The 26,268-nt window shown below is 48.7% G+C and overlaps 1 protein-coding gene across 1 annotated transcript in view; it reads left to right on the forward strand.

The window, feature by feature from the left end:
- PODXL (podocalyxin like) overlaps positions 1 to 26,268 on the forward strand; it is a 49,457-nt gene that overhangs the window by 16,594 nt on the left and 6,595 nt on the right. Inside the window, exons 2-4 of the mRNA XM_086395592.1 lie at positions 22,829 to 23,428; positions 24,333 to 24,553; positions 25,046 to 25,117. Of these exons, the coding sequence (XP_086251718.1) occupies positions 22,829 to 23,428; positions 24,333 to 24,553; positions 25,046 to 25,117 (893 nt within the window). The remainder of the gene's footprint in view (positions 1 to 22,828; positions 23,429 to 24,332; positions 24,554 to 25,045; positions 25,118 to 26,268) is intronic.

The following is a 26,268-nucleotide window of genomic DNA, read 5'->3' on the forward strand; positions in this document are numbered from 1 at the left end:
GAGGCTTGTACATCGCGCTCAGGGTCCTTGAAACAGACTGTAAGGAGGAGCTGAAGGTGCTCTGCCCCTTCCCCAGGGTGCTATCCCATCGTCCTGACCTTTGTAGGGGAGCCCAACTCCCTGGCGATGCCCAGTCAGCCGGGCATCACCCCGCCCACCGCAGGTCAGTGGCTTGGCGGCTGCTGGGCCGGCTGCCCGCTCACACAGATCAGGCTTCACATGGTCGGCAGCAGACCGAGGGATTAGGAGGCCCGGGTAGGGTGTTGTTTTAAAGGGGTTAGTCTGTCTTTCCAGTACAGGAAGAGCCATAGCCCTACCATGAAGCCTGACACCCTGTGCCCAGCCTCCCTTAGGCACAGCAGTGAGGGTGGCTCAGAGGCAGGAGGCTGGCCCAGGCCAGGCACCTCGATGCGGGAGTGGAGGAGGAAGCAGGAGGGGCCACAGGCGCTCAGGTAGAGATGGGCTGACATCCTGGGTGACCAGAGTTGACGAATTCCAAGCTCTCTTTCCTCTCTGCCATCAGCAACAGCATTATGAGTAATCCAGAGAACGCGTTTCGAAGCGTCTTGTTACAGGGTGGGGATGGGGTTCTGCCCTCTGACCCCACCTGGAGAGCATCTGCTGGGGGTGGGCAGCCAGCTCTGGCCTGGGGTTGTCACTAAGAGGGATCGCAGAGCTTGCTGAAGGCCCCCTGTGCTAGCCTGGGGGATGGGGGGAGGATGAGAGCAGGGCTGCCCTATAGCAGGCCTCCTGGCTCCCCATTCTGCTCCTGCCCCTCCAAATCTTCAAGGCCCACGGCGCTGAAAGCCCACTCTTGAGTGCCAGCCAGCCAGTCGGGAGTGGTTCTGGGGCAGCAGCCAAGTAGAGTGGCCCACTCGGGGAGGGCCTGAGATTCTGCCTGACTCTGGGACCCCGGTGGCAAGGGAGGCGCTCAGGAGGTGGGCCCGGGGCCAGCCCTCCCATCCTCTCCCTCCCTGCGCTCTGGTGGGACCCATCCATGCAGCTCAGCCTCCACATGGACGCACCCAAAGCGCGGCCAAGGCCCCAGGGCCTGCCCCGGGGCCACCCCAGTGCCCAATGGCAGTAGGACAGACAGACACAGACACACGGAGCAGAGTACCACACTGCAGTGAGTGGATGGTCCACACCTACATGCCACGATGAATCACGCAAATGAAATGCCGAGGGAATGAAGCCAGACCCGAGTCACACTGTGTGATGTCATTGATCCAAAATTCCAGGCCAGGCAAAAGTGACCTGTGATATTTAAAGTCAGAAGAGAGGTTGCCTTGGGGATGGAGAGTGACTGGAAGGGAACAAAGGGAAGGCTTTGAGATGAGGTGTCCTTTTCCACCATCTGGGCGCTGGTTGTGTGCCAGTGCTCCATTCTCCCCTGTGATGGGTGGTACATAGCTCTTCAGTGAGACCTTGTTAAAGGGGGAGGGGGCTGTCCTGAGGCTCCCCTCATGGCACGCAGCAAGAGCTACCTGAACCCACAGAAGCAGATGCTCAGTAGCCAAAACGCCGGGGCCCCAGGCAGACAATTCCCGTGGGCCAGCCTGGGAGAGAAGCTCTGTGGACGGGAGCAGCCAGCCCCTGAGAAGAGAAAGGGAGCCAGGTTGGGTGCTACTAACCTGGGCATCGGGCTGGCCAGCCCTGCCCCTGCTCCCAGCTGTCACTGGCTGTTACCCTCAGGGTCAGAGGGAATTTGAACCAGGGGCCCCATGCATGGGAACACTGGTGCTGTGCAGATTACAGGCATGAAGGGTATGACCGTGGCTGCTTCCACAGCATCACTCATATGTGGTAACAGTCAGGATGGGAGGCAGCTCTGTGAGGACTGCTGCCCAGCTCACCCCTCTAATGTCTGTTAGTGGACTGCAGTGCTCTTAGATTTTTAGTATTTATTCTTACTTTTTAGGGCTTCCCTTGTAGCTTAATCGGTAAAGAAGCTGCCTGCAATGCAGGAGACCTGGGTTCAATTTCTGGGTCGAGAAGATCCCCTAGAGAAGGAAACAGCAACCCACTCCAGTATACTTGCCTGGAGAATTCCATGGACAGAGAAGCCCGGCAGGCTGTAGTCCATGGAGTCGTAAGAGTCGGACACGACTTAGCGACCAAACCACTACTTACTTTTTACTTTGTTTTTTGAATAGGTAATGATTTAGGTGTTTCCCCTTGTTTGTGACCTGAGTAGCAAATACTTGTCCTGGCTAGCTATCTCATGGCTGGATTTCTAACAGCAGGCCTGTGCCAGTGGCCTTTGTTGGGCTTTCCCGGGACATCACATAATGGGGTCCACAGCTGGATAAAAACCTAGCCTGCTAGCCCCAGACCCAGGAGGGGTTGTGTATATCAGGGGCCGGCAAACTGCAGCCTCGTAGCCTGTATCTGTATAAATATAGTTTTATTGGAAAGCAGCCACGTCTGTTTATTCACACACTGCTTGTGCTTGCTCTTGGGCTACAATGGAGTTGGGTAATTGTGACCGAGACTGTGTGGCTAGCAAAGTCGAAAATACTTAACTCTCTGTACTTCCCTGGTGGTCTCATGGCTAAGATTCCACACTCCCAATGCAGGGGGCCTGGGTTCCATTCCTGGTCAGGGAACCAGATCCCAACTGCCACAACCAAGACACAGCACAGCCAAATAAAGAAATAGATGTTAAAAAAAACTTTACAGAAAAAGTCAGCCAACCCATGTTCTACAGTTCCCTGGCACAATATCATTATCCTACAAATGGGAGGCAGGGCCCAAGAAATGCAAATGTCTTGCCCAGATAGTAGCATGCCCCCACCCCCATCTAGAGCCAGCCCCTGACTCCTAGCCAGGCTGTTCTTCCTCAGCCCACACCCTGCGTTGGAGGCCTAAGCCACCTGCATACTACTTTCTATGGTGTTGAACAAGGTAGATAACGTTTTCCACCTTATTTTCTTAATAACAGAAACTTTTTTTGAGTTTTTTCCGTAAAAGCCCTGGCCCTCAGTTGATAGTATATTTTATTTTTATTGAAGTATAATCAACTTACAATATTGTGTTTATTTCTGTTGTATAGCAAAGTGATTCAGTTATACATACATATATGTATGTATATATAGATTTTCTAGATTCCATATATGAGTGATATTGTATGGTATTTGTCATTCTCTTTCTGATTTATTTCACTTAGTATGATGATCTCTAGGTCCATTCATGTTGTTGCAAATGGCATTATTTCATTCTTTTTTATGACTGAGTAATAGTCTATTCATTAAAAAGAGTGAAATAATTCCATTTGCAGCAACATGGATATAACTAGAGATTATCGTATTAAGTGAAATAAGTCAAAGAGAAAGACAAATACCATAAATATCACTTATATGTGGACTCTATTAAAAGAGGAATGTATATGTATGGATAACTGAATCAGTCTGCCAACTGGTATTCCACTGGGGCTTCCCTGGTGGCTCTGCAGTAAAGAATCCACCTGCCTGTGCAAGAGCCATGTGTTCGATCCCTGGGTCAGGAAGATCCCCTAGAGTAGGAAATGGTAACTCACTCTATTAGTTTTGGCTGGGAAACCCCATGGACAGAACAGCCTAGTGAGCTTCGGGGTCACTAGGGGTCACAAAGAGTCGGACACAGCTTAGTGACTAAACAACACCACCACCATTCCATTATGTGTGTACCACATCTTCTTTATCCATTCCTCTGTTGATGGACATATGGGTTGCTTCTGTTTCTTGCCTGTTGTGAATAGTGATGCTATGAACATAGGGGTACGTGTATCTTTTCAAATGATAGTTTTGTCTGGTTACGTGCCTGGGAGTGAGATTGCTGGATCATATGGCAACTCTATTTTCAGTTTTGTGAGGAACCTCCATACCGTTTCCCGTAGTGGCCGCACCAACTTACATTCCCACCACCAATATCTGAGGGTTCCTTTTTCTCCACACTGTCTCCAGTGTTTGATATTTGTAGACTTTTTAATGACGGCCATTCGGACCGGTGTGAAGTGATACCCCATTGTCATTTTGATGTGCATGTCCTACTGATTCAACGTGGAGCATCTTTTCACGTGCCTCTTGGCCGTATGTATGTCTTCTTTGGAGAAATGTCTATGTAGGTCTTCCGGTCAATACATCTTAATACATGAGTTGCTCACCTTCTTCACCCAGAGTCAGACGCTTACTCAGACTCTTTCGTCATCCCCCACATCCCTCAGGATTGGGCTGGGGAAGGAAGCAGAAGTTTCACAGAAACTTTCTTTTGAGACTTGAAGCTTTGTTTCACGGAGGAGGAAGCCCAGGCTGAGAGGGAGAGGGGCGTGCCCAGCATCCCTTCCCTAGCCCATCATCCCTTCCCTACCCCACTATGTGGTCCCTAACTCCAAACCCTGGTCCCGGAGCCCAGTCGGCCTTAAACGGCTCTCCCAGGAGGGAGGCTCAGGCTGCCAGTTACCTCTGGGATGGCTGGGCAGCCTGCAGGAAAGCCCCTCCTCACTGCCTGTCTCTGCTCCGCCTCTCCCTTGGGCTTCTCTGTGTTGGTGAGGAAACATTTCCCTGGAGCCAGGCCACACCCTGGCCTCCGGTTCCTCTTCCTTCTCCAAGAAAATTCTGGCTTACCCCCTGGTCTGAGAATTCACTGGACCACAGTCACCCTGGTGCAGTCATCTCCCCCACCCTACACGGCAGGCCTCACTGGGAATGCTGGGGAGAGCCTCGCATCCCCCCGTCTGCCTCAAGGCCCACGCTGATGCCAGCATCTCAGGGGAGACGGTGGGGACCTGATCTGGCAGGGATCTGAGGCTCTTCCCCGCTCCCTTGGAATACCCGAGCACTTCCCCTGTATGCTCACTGCTCTGAATGCCTAGAGCTGTGAGTTATAGTTACTGTTAATCACCTTCCTCCACTTTTGAGGGAAGGGGAAACTGAGGACTAGAGTGAAGACACGTGCTTGGCACCTGACCAGGGCGTGATGGAACAGGGCTTGAACCCAGGGGCTTGGGCTCCCAGCTGCGGGCTCTTAACCCCGCCCCCCCCGCCGGTCCCACTTTCAGGGTGAGGGTGGGGGAAGGGGTCACAATGTAGGACTGGGCAGGGGTGTGTCCACACCGGACCCGCCTGCCTCTGGCTCAGGCCACATGCCAGGTGTAGGGCCAGGAAAGAAGGAAGAACTGCTGGCCTGGAAAAGAGGAGGAGCAGGTCCTCTGGCCACACCGCCCTCCCCTGTGGGGAACAAGGTGCCCAAGGGGCGCCTGCCCTTCTCCGTGGCCGGGAGATACCCGTGCTGGACAGTGGAAGCCCTCTCCTGCGCTGGGAAACCGCCAGACAAGGCCCCACCCTTGTGGGAGCAAGTGTCAGGCAGGCCAGCTGAAACAAGCTGATAAGGGCAGAACAATTCCAGATTTGAAGAATGCCTGGAAGTATCTCCCCGAGGGGGCAGCTCTGAGTCCCTCCGAGAGAGGGGATGCAGAGGAGCTGGGCCTGATAACCCCCTGGGGCGCTGTTCCGTCGTGCCGGGGCACCAGGGAGTCAGAGCTGCCGGGCCCTGAGTGGGGGACAGGGCCGATGGAGCCTGGCCAGAACCTGTGGGTGCACTTGTCTGCCTGACTGCTTGGCCTGACGGGGACAACGAGGGTGGCCTTTCAGACCTGCCTTTCTCACAGTTTGGGGGGCTGGAGGGTCTGAGATCAGGGTGGCGCCAGAGTGGGCTCCTGGTGAGGACCCTCTTCCTGGCTGGTAGATGGCCACCATCCGGTGTGTCCTCACCTGGCAGAGACAGAGGAAGCTCCGGTGACTTCTCTTCTTCTGTCGTGGGGCCCCAACCCCTAACACCATCACACTGGGGGTAGGGCTTCAACATCCAAGTTGAAGGAGAGAGAGACCTTCAGTCCCAGAACACCCCTTATGCCAGGCAAGTTGGCCAGGCGCATCTTTGGGGCCCTCAGTCCAAGCAGGGGGCCATTTGGAGGGGTACAGAGAAGACTCAAAGACATTGTCCCCATTTTTCAGATGGGGACCATGGCAGTCTAAAAAAAAAAAATCTACCTTTCCCAAAAGATAAGTACATCAAATCCCTGAAACTGATGATCACCTTCTTTGGACAGAGGGTCTTTGCTAATGTTACTGATACTAAGCTAAGGATGAGGTCATCCTGGAGTATCTGGATGGGCCCTAGATTCAGTGACTCAGAGACATAGCGGGGGAGGAGGCAGCAGTGTGGCCCCGCCCCGGTGGCTGAGATGGCAGTGGTGTTGCTGCCAGCAAAGGAATGCCAACAGCCCCCAGACGCCGGAAGAGGCAAGGAAGGGTTCCCCGTGGAGCCTCCAGGTGGAGCGGAGTCCTGCCAACACTTGGATCTCACACTTCTGACTGCCAGAGCTATTTAGGAATTGGTTTCTTGTAAGCACCCCTGTTTGTGTTGTGGCAGCCCAAGGACATAGGACCCAAGGCACAGAGAGGGTCCAGGTTCTCCCCCAGGCCCAGCGCAGCCCCGGGAGAGTGCCACAGCCAGGTGGTCGAGGTGAGGCGAGTCCGCCTCCCTGTTCCTCTCCCTGGGCTCGCAGCCCAGAGCCCTGACCGCCTTTCCTAGCTGTCACCACCCCGAGCCGATGCTGTTCACCCAGGTCAGGGTCCCCCTCCCTCCCTGCCCCCACAAGCTTAAGAACTTTTTGGGGGGATAACTGACTTTGTTACAGCCACAGAGGAGAAGCATTGTGGCTCAGACGGTAAAGAATCCGCCTGCAATGCAGGAGACCTGGGTTTGATCCCTGGTGCAGGGAAGATCCCCTGGAGAAGGGAATGGCTACCCACTCCACTACTTGCCTAGAGAATTCCATGGACCAGAGGAGCCTGGTGGGCTACAATCCATGGGGTTGCAAAGAGTCGGACATGATTGAGCAACTAACACTTTCACTTCTTACCACGCAGAGATCTAATGAGATACCCAGGGCAGAACACCAGAGCAGGCAGCCTCCAAGGACAGGACTCAGCTGAGGCAGAAGTGAATCTAGAAAGGCCTCCTGGTGGAAGGCCTGGAGCTCTCAGCTGTGCAGGAGGGAGTGGCTGGGGAGGATGGCCAGACCCCCGAGAGGTGGGACTTGAGGAGACCCACCTGGAGTGAGGAGTGTGGCTCAGCTCCTGGAGGGAAGAGGTGCAAGAAGCAGATGTCATGGGCTGGGAAAATGAATTTCAAGGTCAGGCGGCTGATTCAATAAAACTCAAGAAGCACGGAGACAGGGACAGTACATGGTGGCAAGGGAGGGGGCATCAGATCTTTCAAAATGAGGGTAAGAGGGAGAGTGAGGGGGCCGAATGCAGGGTGAAGAGAGGACATCTGATCTACGGGCCATGGGGAAACATCCTGGCCGGGCAGACAGTGGGCCTGAGGCTCCTCTCAGCTCCTAGGACAGCCCTAGGTCCCTGTCCCACCCAGGAGTTTAGGGGTCTCTGTCCTTCCAAAGCTCCCCCCATCCTGCCCCACTCCACTGAAATGAATTCCCAGCTGCCATACAGAAGCCTGGCAATAAATGGGCCATTTCAAGAAGGGAAGCAGGATTGGTGGGGGTGAGGATGGGGGGCCCTAGAGAGCTGGGCAGGGCTCAGATTCCCACCAGGCTGAACCTAAGGCAGCATCACAGCGCGCCCTCCCCCGACATGCACAGAGCCTGCTCCTGGGAGGGAAGGAGGTGGCTTCCGAAGCAGATGTATGTCACAGGCTAGGAGAACACATTTCAAGGTCAGACAGCTCTTGGAAAAGAGCTGGCCTCTGAAGTGGCTGGTTCCGCTGGCTCTGTTACCACGTCAAAAGCAGCGTCGTGCTTGGGAAAGTTGCATATACCTCCTTGGGGAACCTTAGAAGCCACCCAGCCCATTTCACAGACGTTTCAAGAGGGCCAAGGACTTGCCTCCCACCCTTGGGGCTCAGAGGAGAACCAGGACTAGAGGCTTCCGTCTGGCTTCGCGCCTTCCTTGATCACATGCTTCCCTGAAGACGTCGGCTCATCCTGCCTGGTTTCTGCCCCTTTCACTGCCTCCCGCCGGCCCCCCAAGAAGCTTCTGGGTTTTAACCACACTCGGGGGAGGTGAGCTGGAGGCAACAAAAGACGAAGGGGTGGATGCTGGTGTCCAGGCCTGGGTCCTCCCATCTCGTGGCCTTCCCTGCGCACACCCTCTTCCTGGGGCATTCTTTCGAGCTTCCTTTCCCGCTATTAATAGTCCAGAGTCCATCCCAGATAAGAAAATGGCCAGGAGCCGGAGAAAGCAGGGCCTCAGACTGAGAACAGCGCTCCTCTCATCCCAGGGGAAAGGAGTGGAGTCAGCCTTCTTCTTCTGCTCCTGTTTGGTCTGCCCGCTGGAGGTCAGCTCCTTGCTGGCTCGACCCTTCACACCACCTTCATCCTTAGCTCCTCACTGCTGCTCTCTGCCTACCTCTTCACTCCCCACCACTCATTCCTTCCTCACTATCTTGATTCCCATCCTCGTTCTTGGGGAGCTCAGTACACATTCGGATAAACACTTAAATACCCTGGCCTCCCATTTTCTTGACCTTTTTCCATCTCTACTGCTGCTAAGTCGCTTCAGTCACGTCTGACTCTGTGCAACCCCATAGACAGCAGCCCACCAGGCTGTCCCGTCCCTCGGATCCTCCAGGCAAGAATGTGGGAGTGGGTTGCCATTTCCCCCATTGGTATTCCCATTTCACACCCTGAACTTTATCATCCCCATGCGTGCACCACCTCTGCATTTCGTTCTTTGATCACTGTTTCCTTCCCTTCCAGTTCATTTGCTCGGGTACACCTGGACCACTCTGCTTGAACAGCAGGCAGCCACTCTGATGACCCGTGACTTTGTCACTGCCTGTCAGCCCCTGTGTGTTTTATCCACCCTATACGTCACCATCTACCATTATAATCCCAACCTTACAGATATGCTGAGGTCTCTTGCATCTTCTGCCATCATAACTCACCTGGCAAAAACTCCATTCCTGGGTGAACCCTGTCTCCTGTTCCTATGCCTACCTACAAACAGTGGAAGGAGAAAAAATCACAAAGTGGCTGATTGGGTTACTATTTTTAAATTCAGAATTTCTGGCCCAATTTGGCACCAGATGCCACTTGACAGTCATCCTGTATTTTTCTGGTTGAGTGGTTCTGAAAGTGTGGTCCTCAGACCAACAGCAACAGAGTCATTTGGCAACTTGTTAAAATGTAAACTCTGATGCCCCACCCTAGATCTGTTGAATCAGAAATTTGGGCTGAGGTCCTAAGCAGGTGTGTTCACAAGCTCCCCAGGTGATTCTGATACTCCCTAGAGTATTTTTCTAGTAGGCTCCCTTCAGTTCAGTTATTCAGTTCAGTCACTCAGTCATGTCTGACTCTTTGTGACCTCATGGAGCACAGCATGCCAGGCCTCCCTGTCCATCACTAACTCCTGGTGTTGACTCAAACTCATGTCCATTGAGTCGGTGATGCCATCCAAACATCTCATTCTCTGTCCTCCCCTTCTCCTCTCGCCTTCAATCTTTGCCAGGATCAGGGTCTTTTCAAATGAGTCAGTTCTTCACATTAGGTGGCCAAAGTATTGGAGTTTCAGCTTCAGCATCAGTCCTTCCAGTGAATATTCAGGACTGATCTCCTTTAGGATAGACTGGTTGGATCTCCTTGCAGTCCAAGGGACTCTCAAGAGTCTTCTGCAACACCACAGTTCAAAAGCATCAATTCTTTGGCGCTCTGCTCCCTTTCCTACCCCTAATGAGTATTTCATACTTTTCCCTTCCACATTACTCCTCCTCCTCTCTTATTTCATCTTTGTCAGTATACTGAATTCCTCTAGACTTGGCTGAGAGAACTGAGGATGTCAAATGGAAACTTGTCTTCCTGTTACCAATGTTACCAATGTTCTGATGGCTGTATCCATCTTCTTCCCTCTGGTTCCCAAGGCAGAAGTATCCTACCATCTAATACACGGGTGTCTCCCTCTGCATCTTAAGGAGGGAATAAAACAAAAAGGGGCATCCTTATCAGCTCTAGCATCTCTCACCTTCAAGGAGAAAAGCAAAACTTTCTTGACTACTGCAGTTCCTTTCCAGCCACTGCCATATTTCACTCCTTTTAATAGCTAACATTTGATAAAGTTCTTGTGCTTCCCAGGTGCCTGCCAGTGCAGGAGATGTAAGAGACTTGGGTTCCATCCCTGGGTCGAGAAGATTCCCTGGATGAGGGCATGGCAACCCACTCCAGTATTCTTGCCTGGACAATTCCGTAGACAGAGGAGCCTGGCGGGCTACAGTCCACGGGGTTACAAAGAGTCGGACACGACTGAAGCAACTTAGTACCTTCGTCAGCATGATAAAGTTATTTACACACAGAAGCTCATTTCCCTACCATTCACTCATCTGCTATCAGCCCCAGTTAGGCTTCCACCTGCACTGTTCCCATGGAAACTGCAAGTTGAGTTTGCTGGGAACTTCCATGTTGGCAGTTTCATCATCCAGCACCATCAGCCACTCCCTCCTTAGAGGGAAAAAAAAAATCAGACCTCCCTGTTGCATCTTCCTATTTCCCCCAGAAGTGGCTGTTATCCTAAATTTAGTATTAAATTCTGAGTATAATGTAAATATTTTCTGTGTCTCTTTTTCTAAAACTATATTGTTTAATTTTGTAGATTTTAAACCCTGTAAATAAAACCATATAAATTTTTGTTTTGGTTTTTGTTGTTCAGTATAGTTTTCAGATTGATTCATGTTAATATACATATGTGAAAGTTGCTCAGTTGTGTCCGACTCTTTGCAATCCCATGGACTATACAGTCAATGGAATTCTCCAGGCCAGAATACTGGAGTGGGTAGCCTTTCCCTTCTCCAGGGGATCTTCCCAACCCAGGGATCAAACTCGGGTCTCTCACACTGCAGGTGGATTCCTTACCAGCTGAGCCATAAGGGAAGCCCAAGAATACTGGAGTGGGTAGCCTATCCCTTCTCTAGTGGATCTTCTTGACCCAGGAATCGAATCAGGGTCTCCTGCATTATAGGTGAATTCTTAACCAACTGAGCTATCAGGGAAGCCCCGCTGCTGCTGCCAAGTCGCTTCAGTGTCCGACCCTGTGCAACCCCATAGACGGCAGCCCACCAGGCTCCCCCGTCCCTGGGATTCTCCAGGCAAGAACACTGGAGTGGGTTGCCATTTCCTTCTGCTAATACATGTATAATAATACATAATATGTATATTACACAGATAAACATAATATGTAACAATGTAATACCTGTCTCTGATTTTCAGTGCTGTGTGATATTCTAGTCTGCTTCTAAAGTAATTTATTTATCACCAATGTTAATAAGCATTTGCTTGTTACCTACATGGAGCCACGTTCCATGGGACACTAAATCCTTGCGCCACAACTAGAGAGTCTGTGAGCCGCCACGGAAGATGCCACGTGCCACAACTAAGACCCAAGCAACCAAAATAAGTACTTCAAAACATGTTTACAAATCTTTAATTTTAAAATAGTTTAGATTTACAGAAGAGCTGCAGAGATGATGGAGAGTGGCAGATACCTTTCCTTCATCTTCCCCTAATATTAGCATCTTATAAACCATGGTCCTCTTATCAAAACTATGAAATTAACACAGTACCGTGCTATCACCTAACCTACAGACATCATTCCTATTTAACCAGTATGTCTACTAATGATCTTTTTTGTTCCAGAATAGAGCACTGCATTTTATCCTGTCTCTCTCATCTCTTCAAAATTGTGGCAATTTCTCAGTCTTTCTTTATATTGTTCATAACCTGGATGGTTTTTAGAGTACTAGCTGAATATTTTGTAGCATCCCCTTCAATTTGGGTACGTTAGATTTTTTTTTTTCCCTTGGTTAGACTGGGGCTATGTATTTTTAGAAGGAAGAGCACAGAGGTGAAGGACCGTTCTCAACACATCTTATCCCAGGACATGACGCCTTATCACTGGTCATGACTTATCATGATGCTAATGTTGATTATTTAGTTAAGATGATGTGTTCACTGGGTTTCTCACTGTAATGTTACTGGTTTTCCCTTTCCGTCCTAGGAGAGTCACTAAGACCAGCCCATACTCAGATGGGGATGGGAGAGAATACCTTCCTTCTAGACGAGGGAAGAGTATCTATCCTTTTTTGGAATTCTTCTGTAAGGATGAGTTGTTCCTCTTCCCCATCTTTCCCATTTATTTATATATTTAATCATTTATCAGCATGGATGCATGGATATTTATTTTATTCTTTGGGTTTCAATCCAGTATTTTTTTATAGAGATTTTTATTTTATTTATTTTTAAATTTTATTTTATTGTTTAACTTTACAATATTGTATTGGTTTTGCCATATATCAAAATAAATCCACCACAGGTTTACATGTGTTCCCCATCCTGAACCCTCCTCCCTCCTCCCTCCCCATACCATCCCTCTGGGTCGTCCCAGTGCCCACTGCTGGGCATACACACTGAGGAAACCAGAATTGAAAGAGACACATGTACCCCAGTGTTCATCGCAGCACTGTTTGTAGTAGCCAGGACATGGAAGCAACCTAGATGTCCATCAGCAGATGAATGGATAAGAAAGCTGTGGTACAAATACACAATGGAGTATTACTCAGCCATTAAAAAGAATGCATTTGAATCAGTTCTAATGAGGTGGATGAAACTGGAGCCTATTATACAGAGTGAAGTAAGCCAGAAAGAAAAACACCAATACAGTATACTAACGCATATATATAGAATTTAGAAACATGGTAACAATAACCCTGTACACGAGACAGCAAAAGAGATACTGATGTATAGAACAGTCTTTTGGACTCTGTGGGAGAGGGAGAGGGTGAGATGATTTGGGAGAATGGCATTGAAATATGTATAATATCATATATGAAACGAGTCGCCAGTCCAGGTTCGACGCACGATATAGAGATTTTTAAAAAATTATTTATTTTTGGCTATGCTGGGCTGTTCTCCAGTTGCGGCGAGCAACAGTGTGGGCTTCTCACTGCGGTGGCTTCTCTTGTTGGGGAGCATGGACTCAAGGATATGTGGGCTTCTGTAGTTGTGGCTCATGGACTTAGTTGCTCTGCGGCACGTGGGATCTTCCCGAGTCAGGGATCAAGCTGGTGTCTCCTGCATTGGCAGGTGGATTCTTTACCACTGAGACACCAGAGAAGCCCTCAGTCCCATATTTTTTAATTTTGTTGATCAGAGTTTTCCAGGTTTGCCTGTTGGGAGCTCTCAGGTTGGTTCCCTGAGAGCTGGACTTGCCCACTATTTTGTTTTTGTCTTTTTTTTTAAGCGCTTCTTTACTTTCTGTTGTTACAAGATGTTCCAGGCTCATCTTGCATTGTATACACTGCTGATGGGCATGGACTATGGTGCAGCCACTTTGGAAGATTGTTTGGCCATTCCTCAGAACACTAAATATAGAGTTACCATGTGACCCAGAAATTCCACTCCTAGGTATAGCCCCAAGAGAAATGAAACATCCACACAAAAACTTGTACACAGACGTTCAGAGCAGCACTGTTTATAATAGCTAAAAAGTGGAAACAGCTTGAACGTTCATCAGCTGATGAGCGGAAAAACAAAATGTAGACTATCCCTACCACGGACTATCATTCGGCAATAAAAATAAAAAACTGACACGTGCCGCAACATGGATGAACCTCAAAATGGGGTAAATAAGTGAAAGGAGCCACAGGTTGTGCAACTCCCTTTGTGGATCAGTGGTTGCCTGAAGCACGGCTTCTCTTCTGCTGTGTCTTCAGCGTGAGGGTTTATGTTAATCTAATCAGTGGGGCTGACTTTTTAACTTTTAAGTTAATGTTGGGGACTTGCCTGGCAGTCCAGCTGTTAAGACTTTGCCTTCCCATGCAGGGGGTGCAGGTTCGATCCCTGGTCGAGCAGCTAAGATCCCAGGTGTTTTAAACCAAAACACAAAGCCATATTGTAACAAATTCAATAAAGACTTAAAAAATGGTGCCCATCAAAAACAAAACCGAAACGAAAAACAAAACAAAGCAGCAAACCCCTGACTTGATGTTGCACAGGTGAGACCTTGGTCCGCGTCCCTGCTTGACTGTTAGTCTTCTTTTCTGCTGCTCCCAGGGAGCCTGACTTTGGCAGCCCCCCTCCAGCTATACTCCACTTATCTTCACACGTGCTAGCATTTTGAGTTCATGGCAGGGTAGAAGCATATTCCCAGATGTTTGCAAAGGCACTGGAACCTGGGGCTGGAGGGTGTGGGCTTTGCTAGTGTTCTGTCTCTTTTCTAGAAATCCTGCTGGACTTAGCACGGATTCCTGCCCTCTCCCAGGGGCAAAGAGCTTTTTTATTTTTCTTGTTCCATTCCCCAGCTACAGTGGGTTTCCACCACTTCCTTCAGGCTATGCTTAATGCCTTTGTCTCCCAGCAGGGAGAGGGGCGATGGATCTGGGCAGCATCTCCTTGGTGTTTCATCGGTGCCTATCGTTTCCCTCACCCGCTGTGGTGGGGTTCCCACCAGTGGCCTCAGGCCATAGATTTGGTTGATGTCCACTGATAAGTCAGGCTTTTATTCCCCCAGGGGATAGCGGGCTAGGTAGAGTGTCAGTGCTCACTGCTCTTTCTTCTCTGCAGCCAGCCCCACGGGGGAACTTTCTCAAGGCTGTCTCTGGGCATCTTTACCAGCTCTGGGTGGTGTTTCTGGTGCTGGGGGAGCCTCTACAAGTGTGTGAAGCTTTCGGTTTCGGCAGTTCTCACGTTTCCACTTTTACAGGAGCCCAGGGTCAGCCTTTAGCAATTCATTAAACATGTTAACTTTAATCTTGCCAAATTCTGTCCTGTAAGCAAACACTTGAGTCTGGTTTCTCCCTGTGGTTGACTCTCCAGTTTTCAGGGTAGTTGTTTGCCCATGACCCGAGTTTGCCAGTGGGTTCAAGAAAAGTCATTAATTTTCCGTTTCTCCAGCTTTTTACTGTTTAAGGGTGGAGAAACATGCCTCAAACTTGATAGCATCTGCTCATAATGGCCTATATTATAAATATATTACTGGGTTTATGCCTCATATTTTGTATTTATGCCCTTCTGGGTTGTTATTCCCCTTTGGTCATCCTCATTAAAGGTTTTACTGCTTTATTAGCCTTTTTTTAAAAATCAGTTTTTAACTGTGTTGGTATTTGCTATTGTCCTTCATTCGTTTGCTATCATCACATCATTTGAGTCTGTGAAAAGATTCAGTCCTGATAACTGGATGAGCAGCTGCTTGTGTTCTCTACTGTGGTGATTCAGCCTAGGTCTCAGTTTGCTGGGCTCAGAGGTAGCACTTTAATCCATTTTGATCCTAAAAAACACATGATTATTAGCCACTGTCCAGGTCCCCTCATTAGACTACCCTGATCACCATGCTGGTCCTGCTGCCTAGGATATGGTGGTTGTCGTTCAATTTCTGAGTCATGCTAGGGTACGGTAGAAGAGAAGGACTTTCTCAGTCGTGTCCGACTCTTTACAACCCCATGGACTATACAGTCCAGAGGATTTTCCAGGCCAGAATACTGGAGTGGGCAGTCTTTCCCTTCTCCAGGGGATCTTCCCAACCCAGGGATAGAACCCAGGTCTCCCACATTGCAGGTGGATTCTTTACCAGCTGAGGCACAAGGGAAGCCCGAGGAAACAAGCCACAAGGGTATGGTACCCACTTTTTTCCTGGAAATGAAATTCTGCTCAGGCCCCGCTACCCAGGGAACGTGCTGTCCATTCCCACTGAAATCAGCAGCATCTCCTACCAGCATGTCATTGTCATTGCTATTCAGTCACTAAGTCATGTTTGACTCTTTGCCACCCCATGAACAGCAGCGTACCAGGCCTCCCTGTCCTTCACCATCTCCTGGAGTTTGCTCAAAGTCATGTCAATTGAGTCGGTGATGCCATCCAACCATCTCATCCTCTGTCATCCCCTTCTCCTCCTGCCCTCCATCTTTCTCAGCATCAGGGTCTTTTCCAATGAGTTGACCCTTTGCATCAGGTGGCCAAAGTATTGGAGCTTCAGCTTCAGCATCAGTCCTTTCAGTGAATATTCAGGGCTGACTTCCTTTAGGATTGACTGTTTTGATCTCCTTGCAGTCTAAAGCCTTTGACCGATCACAACAAACTGTGGAAAATTCTCAGAGATAGGAATACCAGACCACCTCACCTACCTCCGGAGAAACCTATATGCAGGTCAAGAAGCAATAGAACTGGACATGGAACAATAGACTGATTCCAAATTGCAAAAAGAGTACGTCAAAGCTGTATATCATCACCATGCTTATTTATCTTACATGCAGAGTACGTCATGCAAAATCCCAGGCTGGATGAATCACAAGCTGAAATCAAGATTGCTAGCAGAAATATCAACAACCTCCCAGCATACCAGGCTGATGAACAGTCAGAATAACATGCTCCTATTCCCCTCAACAACACACCAAGTTTAATCAAAATCCAAAACACCATCAAAGATAAAACGCACTATATTTTACGAACCATGTAGGGGAGAAAAAACACTGCCAGAGTGTGCCTTAAAATAATTTATAATTCATCCTCAGCTCAGAGACATGAAAAGATGTCCTTTTTAGAGCATGTGAAGTACAGTGTTTCTCAAAACCTTGATGAAGAGAGTGTCATTTGAGCTCTCTTAAGGAACAGAGAGTGTGAGCAAGCAGACCATACATGATAAACCCCTGGAACACTTCTCTAAGACTTTGGTTTCTTCCTATTCATTATTCCAGAGAATTTCTGGCAACTTTAATATGTAGACTACCATTAAGTTCAGGTTTCAGTCAACCAACTAAGAAAACAATTAGTACTTCTTGCAGCTGGTTGAGTCAGCATGATGGTCCCAGACCCCTGGTATGCATACCCATATTGATAAATTCAACCTGATAAAAATTGTGATTATTCTTCTCTGATCTAGCATCCTTACAGTCTATCAACTAGGCTTATTTGCTAGACTTTTTGCAGATTTTTTTTTAGGTAGAAGCCTTCTTCTGGGTTAGACTGTCTTTCTCAGGCATCTGACTGTTATCACAGGTTTGAAAAAAATGAAGAGTAGTAGAGATGATGAAAGGATATAGCTTTCTTTGTCATCGAGCTCAAGTGAGGTTATTGAGTTTTGAAGCAGGATAGAAACTGCGTCATCAGACAGGAGAAAAGTGGTTGAGTCTTCCAAGTAAGTTCCATCGCAGATTGCCCCCCCCTTTTTTTTAGTTGTTTATTTGGCTGTGTTGGGTCTCAGTTGTGGCACACGGGATCCTTCTTGCAGGATCTTTGTTGGGTCATGTAGGATCCTCCACCACAGCCGACTGACTCTCTGGTTGTGGTGTGTGGACTTAGTTAATCCGTGGCTTGTGGTATCTTAGTTTCCCGACAAGTGATTGAACCCACGTCTTCTGCCAGTTATCCCAACCAGGAAGGGTAGTATGTGTCTTACTAGCATCTAGTAGCTAGAGACCAGGGATGTTGTTAAACATCCCGCACTGCATAGGACCACCTCCATAACAAAAGTATCCAGCCCAAAGGGCTTCCCAGGTGGCACTAGTGGTAAAGAACCCACCTGCCAATGCAGGAAATGTAAGAGACACAGGTTCGATGCCAGGGTTGGGAAGATCCCCTGGAGGAGGGCATGGCAACCCACTCCAGTATTCTTGCCTGGAGAATCCCATAGACAGAGGAGCCTGGTGGGCTACCATCCATAGAGTCGTAAAGAGTCAGACACGACTGAAATGACTTAGCATGCATACATTCAGCCCAAAATATCAACAGTTTGGGGTTTGAAAACCTCTGCTTTCAGCTAGTCATCTTTGTAAGAAGTAACCACCCCACCCTACATCCTTAATTTATTAAATATGCTGATGTTCCTCTCCAGCAATCTCATTTTTTGCCAGAAAGGTGCTCTGATATGATCAGTTATAAGAAGTGCCACTGTCAAATCATAACACTACATTGATTTTTACTACATGTCCTTTTATGCATGCCCTTTATATTGTTCTATGACAGTAGCCACTCAGTCCTGCCAAAGCCACTTTACGGGCACTTCATTCTAGATGGTGGGTGATGTTGTGACTGCCTCTCTGTGAAATGCTGTAGGATAGTAAAGTCACGTCACTTCGTGTCTGCAGAATTCCACTTACCTTTAACCCCAGTAAGGCTGAGAAACTAGTTCTCACATTTCTATTGCTTGAGTCACTCCTAATGCAAATTTCTGATTCTCATTAGCAAAATGTATGTGTGTTCATGCACACACACATGAAAGCTGTTGGGTCCTTCTCCAGCTTATGAAGGAGCTGGGATTGCTGATGACCACATTTTGTTGTTGTTTAGTCTTTAAGTCGTGCCCAACTCTTTTGCAACCCTGTGAACTGTAGCCCACCAGGCTCCTCTGTCCATGGGATTTCCCAGGCAAGAATACTGGAGTCATGCCCTCCTCCAGGGGATCTTCCCCACTCAGGGATCGAACCCAGGTCTCCTGCATTGGCAGGTGGATTTTCTACCACTGAGCCATCAGGGAAGCCCTGATGAAGACCACATTTAGGGTCACTCTTAACATCATCTGAGACAGGCTTATAGAACTTGTGTGAAGACGCAGTGCTGCTCACCGATGCCAAGGACCCAGATGCCTCAGCTTGGCTGTAGACTCTCGCCTCACCTCCGAGGCTGCTCACACCTGGTCATGGTTCTGCCGCTCCTGCCTCAGGGTTCCTCATAGTCGACCACCCCTTCACTCTCTGGCCCAGGTGGAAGTGACTCATTCATAGCAGCTTAGTGCATACTTAGGCTCTAGTCATAAGGGAGGCTGGCATTTTTCAGCATCTGTAGTGTAACAAGAGGCAAATCCTGCTTCCATCAGTCTTAACTGTGTGGGGAATTCCCCAAGCATAGAACTAGGTTACAGATTCTGATCGGCTATGTAGAATGGCCAGAGTCCACTTCGCTGAGTCCCAGCTCTCTCTCCCTTCTGCTCAAAACAGAAAACCAGGAGTCATCCTGACTTCTCCTCTTCCCCTCCCTTGGTACATCAGCAAGTAGTTGACTCTTTCTCCAAAATACAGTCTTGAATCCATCCTTGTTTTGGCTCTTGTGTCAAGGACTTGCTGCAGATGACTATTACCCACTTCATCTGAATTACTGTAACAGCCTCTTCTCTTCCCATCTCCACGTCCGTGTTCCCCAGAGCACCAAGGGGATGTGTCTTTGTAAATCACCCTCTCAAACTTGTTTGCTTTTTAAAGCCTTCAGTGACTTTTTTGAGCACTGAAAATCCCAAATCCTTATTTTGGGCTAAGGAGGGTGATCTTATGCCTCATTTTACATAGGATACAGTTTTTAAGAGAGCTTCCGTTTTATTCTCAAAACCCTACGGTTTGGACAGCATGTTAGTCTCTTTACTGTGAGGCTCTAAGTTTTCTGGGCCCTGCCCACCCACCTCACTCAGAAAACTGCACTCAGATTTGTGTTCTCTGAGCTGTTGTCCCTCTTGGGGACTTGCAGATTCTTTCTTTCTCCCTGGTACACTTTTCCTCACCTTCTTCACATAGCTCTCGCCTTATTGTCCTTCAAGCCTTAGCTTCATGGGTGTCCCTGAGGCGCTTTTCCTTAACTCTCTAACAGCATCACTTCCTTGTTCTCTGCATCACTTCCTTATTCATTTCCTCCATGGAGTCACCATAATGTGACGTTTAATTCTCTGTTGTTGGTCAGTCGCTCAGTCATGTCTGACTCTTTGCGCCAGGCTTCCCTGCCATCACCAACTCCTGGAGCTTGCTCAAACTCATGTCCATCGAGTCAGTGATGCCATCTAACCATCTCATCCTCTGTCATCCCCTTCTCCTCCTGCCTTCAATCTTTGCCAGCATCAGGGTCTTTTCTAATGAGTCAGTTCTTTTCATCAGGTGGCCAAAGTATCGGAGTTTCAGCTTCAGTAGCAGTCCTTCCAATGAACACCCAGGACTGATCTCCTGTAGGATGGACTGGTTGGATCTCCTTGCAGTCCAAGGGACTCTCGGGGGTCTTCTCCAACACCACAGTTCAAAAGCATTAATTCTTCAGTGCTCAGCTTTCTTTATGGTCCAACTCTCACATCCATACATGACTACTGGAAAAACCATCAGTTCAGTTCAGTCACTCAGTCATGTCTGACTCTGTGACCCCATGGACTGCAGCAGGCCAGGTTTCCTGGTCCATCTCCCAGAGTTTACTCAGACTCATGTCCATTGAGTTGGTGATGCCATCCAGCCATCTTATCCTCTGTTAGCCTTTGCCCTGCTTCATTTTGTACTCCAAGGCCAAACTTGCTTGTTACTCCAGGGATTTCTTGATTTCCTTCTTTTGCATTCCAGTCCCTTATGATGAAAAGGACATCTTTTTTTTTTTTTTGGTGTTAGTTCTAGATCTTGTAGGTCTTCACAGAACTGTTCAACTTCAGCTTCTTTGGCATTAGTGGTTTGGGCATAGATTTGGATTACTGTAATATTGAATGGTTTGCCTTAGAAACAGATCATTCTGTCATTTTTGAGATTGCACCCAAGTACTGCATTTCAGACTCTTTTGTTGATTATGAGGGCTACTCCATTTCTTGTAAGGGATTCTTGCCCACAGTAGTAGATATAATGGTCATCTGATTAAATTTGGCCATTCTGGTCCATTTTAGTTTACTGATTCCTAAAATGTCAATGTTCACTCTTGCCATCTCCTGTTCGACCACTTCCAGTTTACCTTGATTCATGGACCTGACATTCCAGGTTCCTGTGCAGTATTGTTCTTTACAGCATCGGACTTTACTTCACATCACCAGTCACATCCACAACTGGGCATTGTTTTTGCTTTGGCTCCGTCTCTTCATTCTTTCTGGAGTTATTTCTCCACTCTTCTTCAGTAGCATATTGAGCACCTACCGACCTGGAGAGTTCATCTTTCAGTGTCATATCTTTCTGCCTTTTCATACTATGCATGGGGTTCTCAAGGCAAGAATATTGAGGTGGTTTGCTATTCCCTTCTCCAGTGGACCATATTTTGTCAGAACTCTCCACCATAACCCGTCCGTCTTGGGTGGCCCTACACAGCATGGCTCATAGTTTCATTGAGTTAAGACAAGGCTGTGGTCCATGTGTTCAGTTTGGTTAGTTTTCTGTAATTGTGGTTTCCATTCTGTCTGCCCTCTGATGGATAAGGATAAGAGGCTTGTGGAAGCTTCCTGATGGGAGGGACTGACTGTGGGAGAATCTGGGTCTTCCTCTGATGGGCGGGGCATGCTCAGTAAATCTTTAATCCAATTTTCTGTTGATGGGCAGGACTGTGTTCCCTCCCTGTTTGGCCTGAGGCCAAACTATGGTAGGGATAATGGTGGTAATGGTGACCTCCTTAAGAAGGACTTTAGCCAGGACTGTTGTATTTAGTGCCCCCCGATCCCATGGCAGGTGACTGTCAACCCACACCTCTGCCAGAGACTCCTGGACACTCACAGGCAAGTCTGGCTCAGTCTCCTGTGGGATCACTGCTCCTTTCTCCTGGGTCCTGGTGTGCACAAGATTTTGTTTGTGCCCTCCAAGAGTCTGTTTCCCCAGTCCTGTGGAAGTTCTGTAATCAAATACTGCTGGGGGTTCTCAGTCCCTATGTCGGATCCCCAGGTTGGGAAATCTGTTGTGAGTCCTAGAATTTTAGGGCTGCACAAGTAAGCATCTGTGTCTTACTTTCCATTGTAATCCCAGGGCCTGAACCTGTCACTTAACTGTTCCCTCACTCAATCCCTGTTGTTGTTATTCAGTCTCAGTCATGTCTGACTCTTTGCAACCCCATGGACTGCAGCATGCCAGACTTCCCTATTCTTCACCATCTCCCAGAGCTTGTTCAAACTCATGTCCATTGAGTGATGCCAGCCAACCATCTTATCCTCTGTCATCCCCTTCTTCTCCTGCCTTCAATATTTCTCAGCATCAGGGTCTTTTCTAATGAGTTGGCTGTTTGCATCAGGTGGCCAAAGTATTGGAGTTCTAGCTTCAGCATCAGTCCTTGCAATGAATATTCAGGACTGATCTCCTTTAGGATTGACTGGTTTGATCTTGCAGTCCAAGGGACTCTCAAGAGTCTTCTCCAACACCACGGTTCAAAAGCATCAATTCTTCGGCACTCAGCCTTCTTTATGGTTCAACTCTCACATCCATACATGAGTACTGGGAAAGCCATAGCTTTGACTATATGGACCTTTGTTGGCAAAGTAATGTCTCTGCTTTTTAATATGCTCAATCCCTGACCCCTTGACAAAGTTGAGCTCCCATGCTAGACAAAGAGAACCCGTCAGTGTGTCTCACAGTTGTCCTTAAGTACAATTTGTGTAATTTCACTTTTCCAGTTTCTCCTTCTAGATATATTTTTCCAGAGGAACAGAGGTCCTTCATGCTATGTTTAGAACAGGGTACTTGGATATGTGTGAGTCTGTTGCATTTTCTGCAAGCTCCTGGGTCTGGGAGAAGGAGGCAGGGATGATGAGGGTTCTGTGCTGGGGTGTGGAAACCTTTAACAGTGTGTGTCTGGGGCCAGATGGGGAGGGCAGAGAATTCACTGCAGGCTCCGACAGGCAGTGGGACTGGGTGCTGAGTCCTTCTCTGGAGCAGAATTTCTCTTGACTTCTCTGCTTTCTCCTCAGCCTCCCTCTTAGAGGCTTCTTGAACCCCAGAGAGATCTGGACACATCAAGGGCCCAAACCCTTGAGCAAAAATGGCAGGGATGAGAGTAAGGCCTCTGGATCCTGGGGAAGAGCTAGAGCAACGGAGAGAGAAAGACTTCCAGCTAATACCCTAATTGATTCTGTGTTGTCTTTGTCCATAGGAACAACCAAGGGACAAAGCTCAGCTGTCATGAGCACAGACCAGTTGGTAACATCCACAATCACCAGTGGTCAGACATTGAATTCAAACCCATTCAAACACAGTACAGCCCCGACATCCACTGAGACATCCACTGTGACCACAGCACCGGCCAGCATTGTGGTGTCAGCCTCAGCCCAGAAAAGCCCAACTGCCACAGCCAGTGAAGCCACTCTTGTAACTACTGAAGATCCTACAACCACATCAACCACAGTCTCAGCAAGTCCTGAAAGCACGAGCAGCCAGAATGCAATGAATGATTCACCCACATCCAGAATCCCAACTACCCACAGTGTGACCACAGACAGCGTGACTGCTAAGGAAGGCAGTCAGAAAATCTCCACATCTCCAGATCCGAATATCATCCCAAGCATCTCTCCTATTCTGTCCTCCTCGACCAACCTCTCAAGCACTCAGCAGCCTAGCCCCAGCCCTGTGACTTCGGCTCCTGGGACTTCAGAGCCCACAGGGAGTTTCCCTGAGGGATCAGACAAAATGACCGTAACTACAAGTTTAGGCAGGATGACAAGTCCCACCTTTACAGCTCAGGTGACCACACTGAGTAAGTGTTGCCTTGCCTTTTTGAAGCAGAAAGAAACTTTCAGATGTCTATGTTCTGTACTGTTGTTTGACTAGAAGGTGGAGATTCATGATGTGGGTTAAGGATCGTGTACCACCTTCGCTCAGTCTGTTTCCCATCCAGTGGTGAGCAGTGGCCAGCAGAGCTGTGTGTTGTGATGAGAGCTTGAGGTTTTGAACTGCCCAGTGGAGCATTTTCCTTTTTTTTTTTTTAAGTGCTAGTCTTAGTCCAGTAAATTCATTTCAAACCTCACTGATGGATCATGAGCCTCGTGGCCCATTTGAGATCTATTGAATCAGAATTCCTTGGTGTGAATCTGAGCATTCGCATTTCGAGGGACCGCCCCCCCCGCCACCCCCGCTGCCATGTCATGTGGGTACATGGTGAAGTCTGTCCTGTGTGAGAGCAGGGGCCCTGAGCTGGATAAACCTGGACTCCAGGCCCTGCTCTGCCACTTGTTGGTGTGGAATGCATCAAGCTCCTCTGAGCCTCCACTTCCTTGTTTATGAAAGGAGTAATTATGGTACTTTCCTCAGAGTCACTGTGCGGACTGAAGAAGGAAGTACCTGTGAAGCTCTTAGGACCCTGACATGAAGCAGTTACTCAGTTGACATTTGCTGCTGGCATTGTCACTGCTGTTGATACTTCTCTCGGGTTCCTACACCGGCTCATCCAATCTGCTCATCCTGTAATAGGTTATGGGAACTGGCTTCATCCATCTACCTCCTCTTTCTCATAGCTTGCCTCCTTTTGCCTGTGGTCTGTAAAGCCAAAGTGGGGTGGGGGAAGACTAAAGAACCTCAGAAAACTAAGAACAGAAAAAGACTATCTTTTTTCTGTTTAAACTACTCACCTTTCCTCATAAGCTTTGTTTCCCCATTTACAGAAACACAGGTCGCAGTTGAAGGAACTCAACACACCTCCAGTGAGACACCAGCTGTCACTGTCGCCACTGGAGTTCAGCAACCTACAGGCTCTTCACAGGGACGTGGGACCACATCTCTTGTCAGGAGATCCACCATCTCCAGCACTCAGTTGACATCAAATGCCCCCCAAAGCTCCAGCACCCCTTCTCCCACCTCAGTAATTCCAACAAATATAGGGCAGGTAAGAGAGCCCAGACTCGGAGAGACAGGGACTCCAGGAAAAGCATCTCTACCCTTCCCTTCCCAGAGCCCCTGGTGGGGGTGTGAGGAGCCAGTATCGTTCACTCACTGTCTCTGGCTTTGCTGGACTCGGCCTTAGACAGCGGGATAACCAGTAACATACCTGGCTGTCAGACCCCAGCTGGCCAGCTCCCAGCTTGCCCGGAGCTACTTGCCTGGTGTCACCCACCTAACAGTGTGTGTACTCAGTCGCTTCAGTTGTGTCCAACTCTTTGCAACCCCATGGACTGTAGCCCGCCAGGCTTCTCTGTCCATGGGATTCATTCCCTCCTCCAGGGGAGTCTTCCCGACCCAGGGAGCGAACCCTGGTCTCTTGCATTGCAGGCAGATTCTGAGCCACCAGGGAAGCACCTAAGGGAGGGAGGGAGGGAGGATTCAAAGACAAGATCCTATCAAGTTAAGCCTGGCCCTTAATCCCAGTGGCTTCTTTCAGATCCAGTGCCATCCTCCTGAAAAGCTGAATGAGAGCAAACTCTCCCTGAACATCTCGGGCGCCAACAGCTGTGTGAGTACCTTGTTCATCTGAGCCCCACCCTGACCTGTATCCTGCAAAGGCGGTTTAGCTCCAGGATTACTCAAAGTGGAAGGGAATGGAGTGTTCCTTGTAGAAAGGAGCTGAGAGATGTGTTCATTTCCTGCCCTTGTTTTTGGTCCTTCCAATCTTACGGAGGGTCAGAACCAGCTTCTCTAAAGGAAGCCCCGCCCACAGGGCTGCTACAGGCCAGAAATACCAGGTCTCCTGAGCTTTCACTTCTGAGAGTCTGACCCAAGCCCTGGTTCTTGCTTGCCTCCAGTTCAGGATGTGGCTTTGTTAAAGCCCATCTCTTTGGGCTTCAGAGGCCTCAGTTGAAAAGAAGAGGCTTAGTCTGCCTAACTTTCGTTGTTCTAAGAGTCTGTGGTTTTATATTTCCTGCTCCATGTTATCTGACGGCCTGCCTCTAACCCAGGGGAGCCGTTGCCAACAGCTGTTCTTCTACTCAGGATGGTGTGTGTGTGTACTGTTTGAGGGAGATGGTGTCAGCACGTGTGTGAGTGCGTTTGCATGAAAGAGAGAGTTTAGCCGTGTTGTCCACTGCCTTCAGACTGCCAGTCTCCCTAGGATTAAGGGCTTTAGTCTGGGGATATCTGCTGCAGCGCTTACTCAGTAGCTGAGGCCTGAGTGAGTGCTGGTGATGGATGGCTCACTGCCGCCCTCTCCTGGTCAGTGGCTATTTTGCAAACACCCCTAGGAACCAGAAAGTGAAAGCAAGCAGCATGGAAAACTTGGGTTTACGATACTTTAATGCTACCTGTTTTCTGCAGTTGTTTTCTTTCGGGTGTCCATTTTGCTGGAATTTTCCAAGTGAACTATAGAAAAGCTGGAGTTTTCAAACAGAGCAGGGTTTTCCTGGGATTGGGCTTGTTGGACAAGGTGAGAAAGACACTGACGCTTGCTCAGCCTTTCCTCCGGCTCTTTTTGGCTGAAACTTGGCAGGGGTGTGTTTGGTGGTAAGCCTTCTTTTGCCATAAATGGGAAGAGGAAAGCCCTGCATCTTTACCTGGCAGCAGGGCTGGGGAGTTAGTAGGCCTAAGGAAATGCCAGGTAGAAAACCCAAGGGATGGTTTGTGGGACAAGCCAAAGCAAGAGTCCTATTCTTCATCTGGCATCCTTATTCC

This window comes from Bos grunniens, chromosome 4, assembly GCF_055505025.1.
Source record: "Bos grunniens cultivar Pamir isolate PY7600 chromosome 4, Bosgru_T2T1.0, whole genome shotgun sequence".
Classification (NCBI taxonomy): Eukaryota; Metazoa; Chordata; class Mammalia; order Artiodactyla; family Bovidae; genus Bos; species Bos grunniens.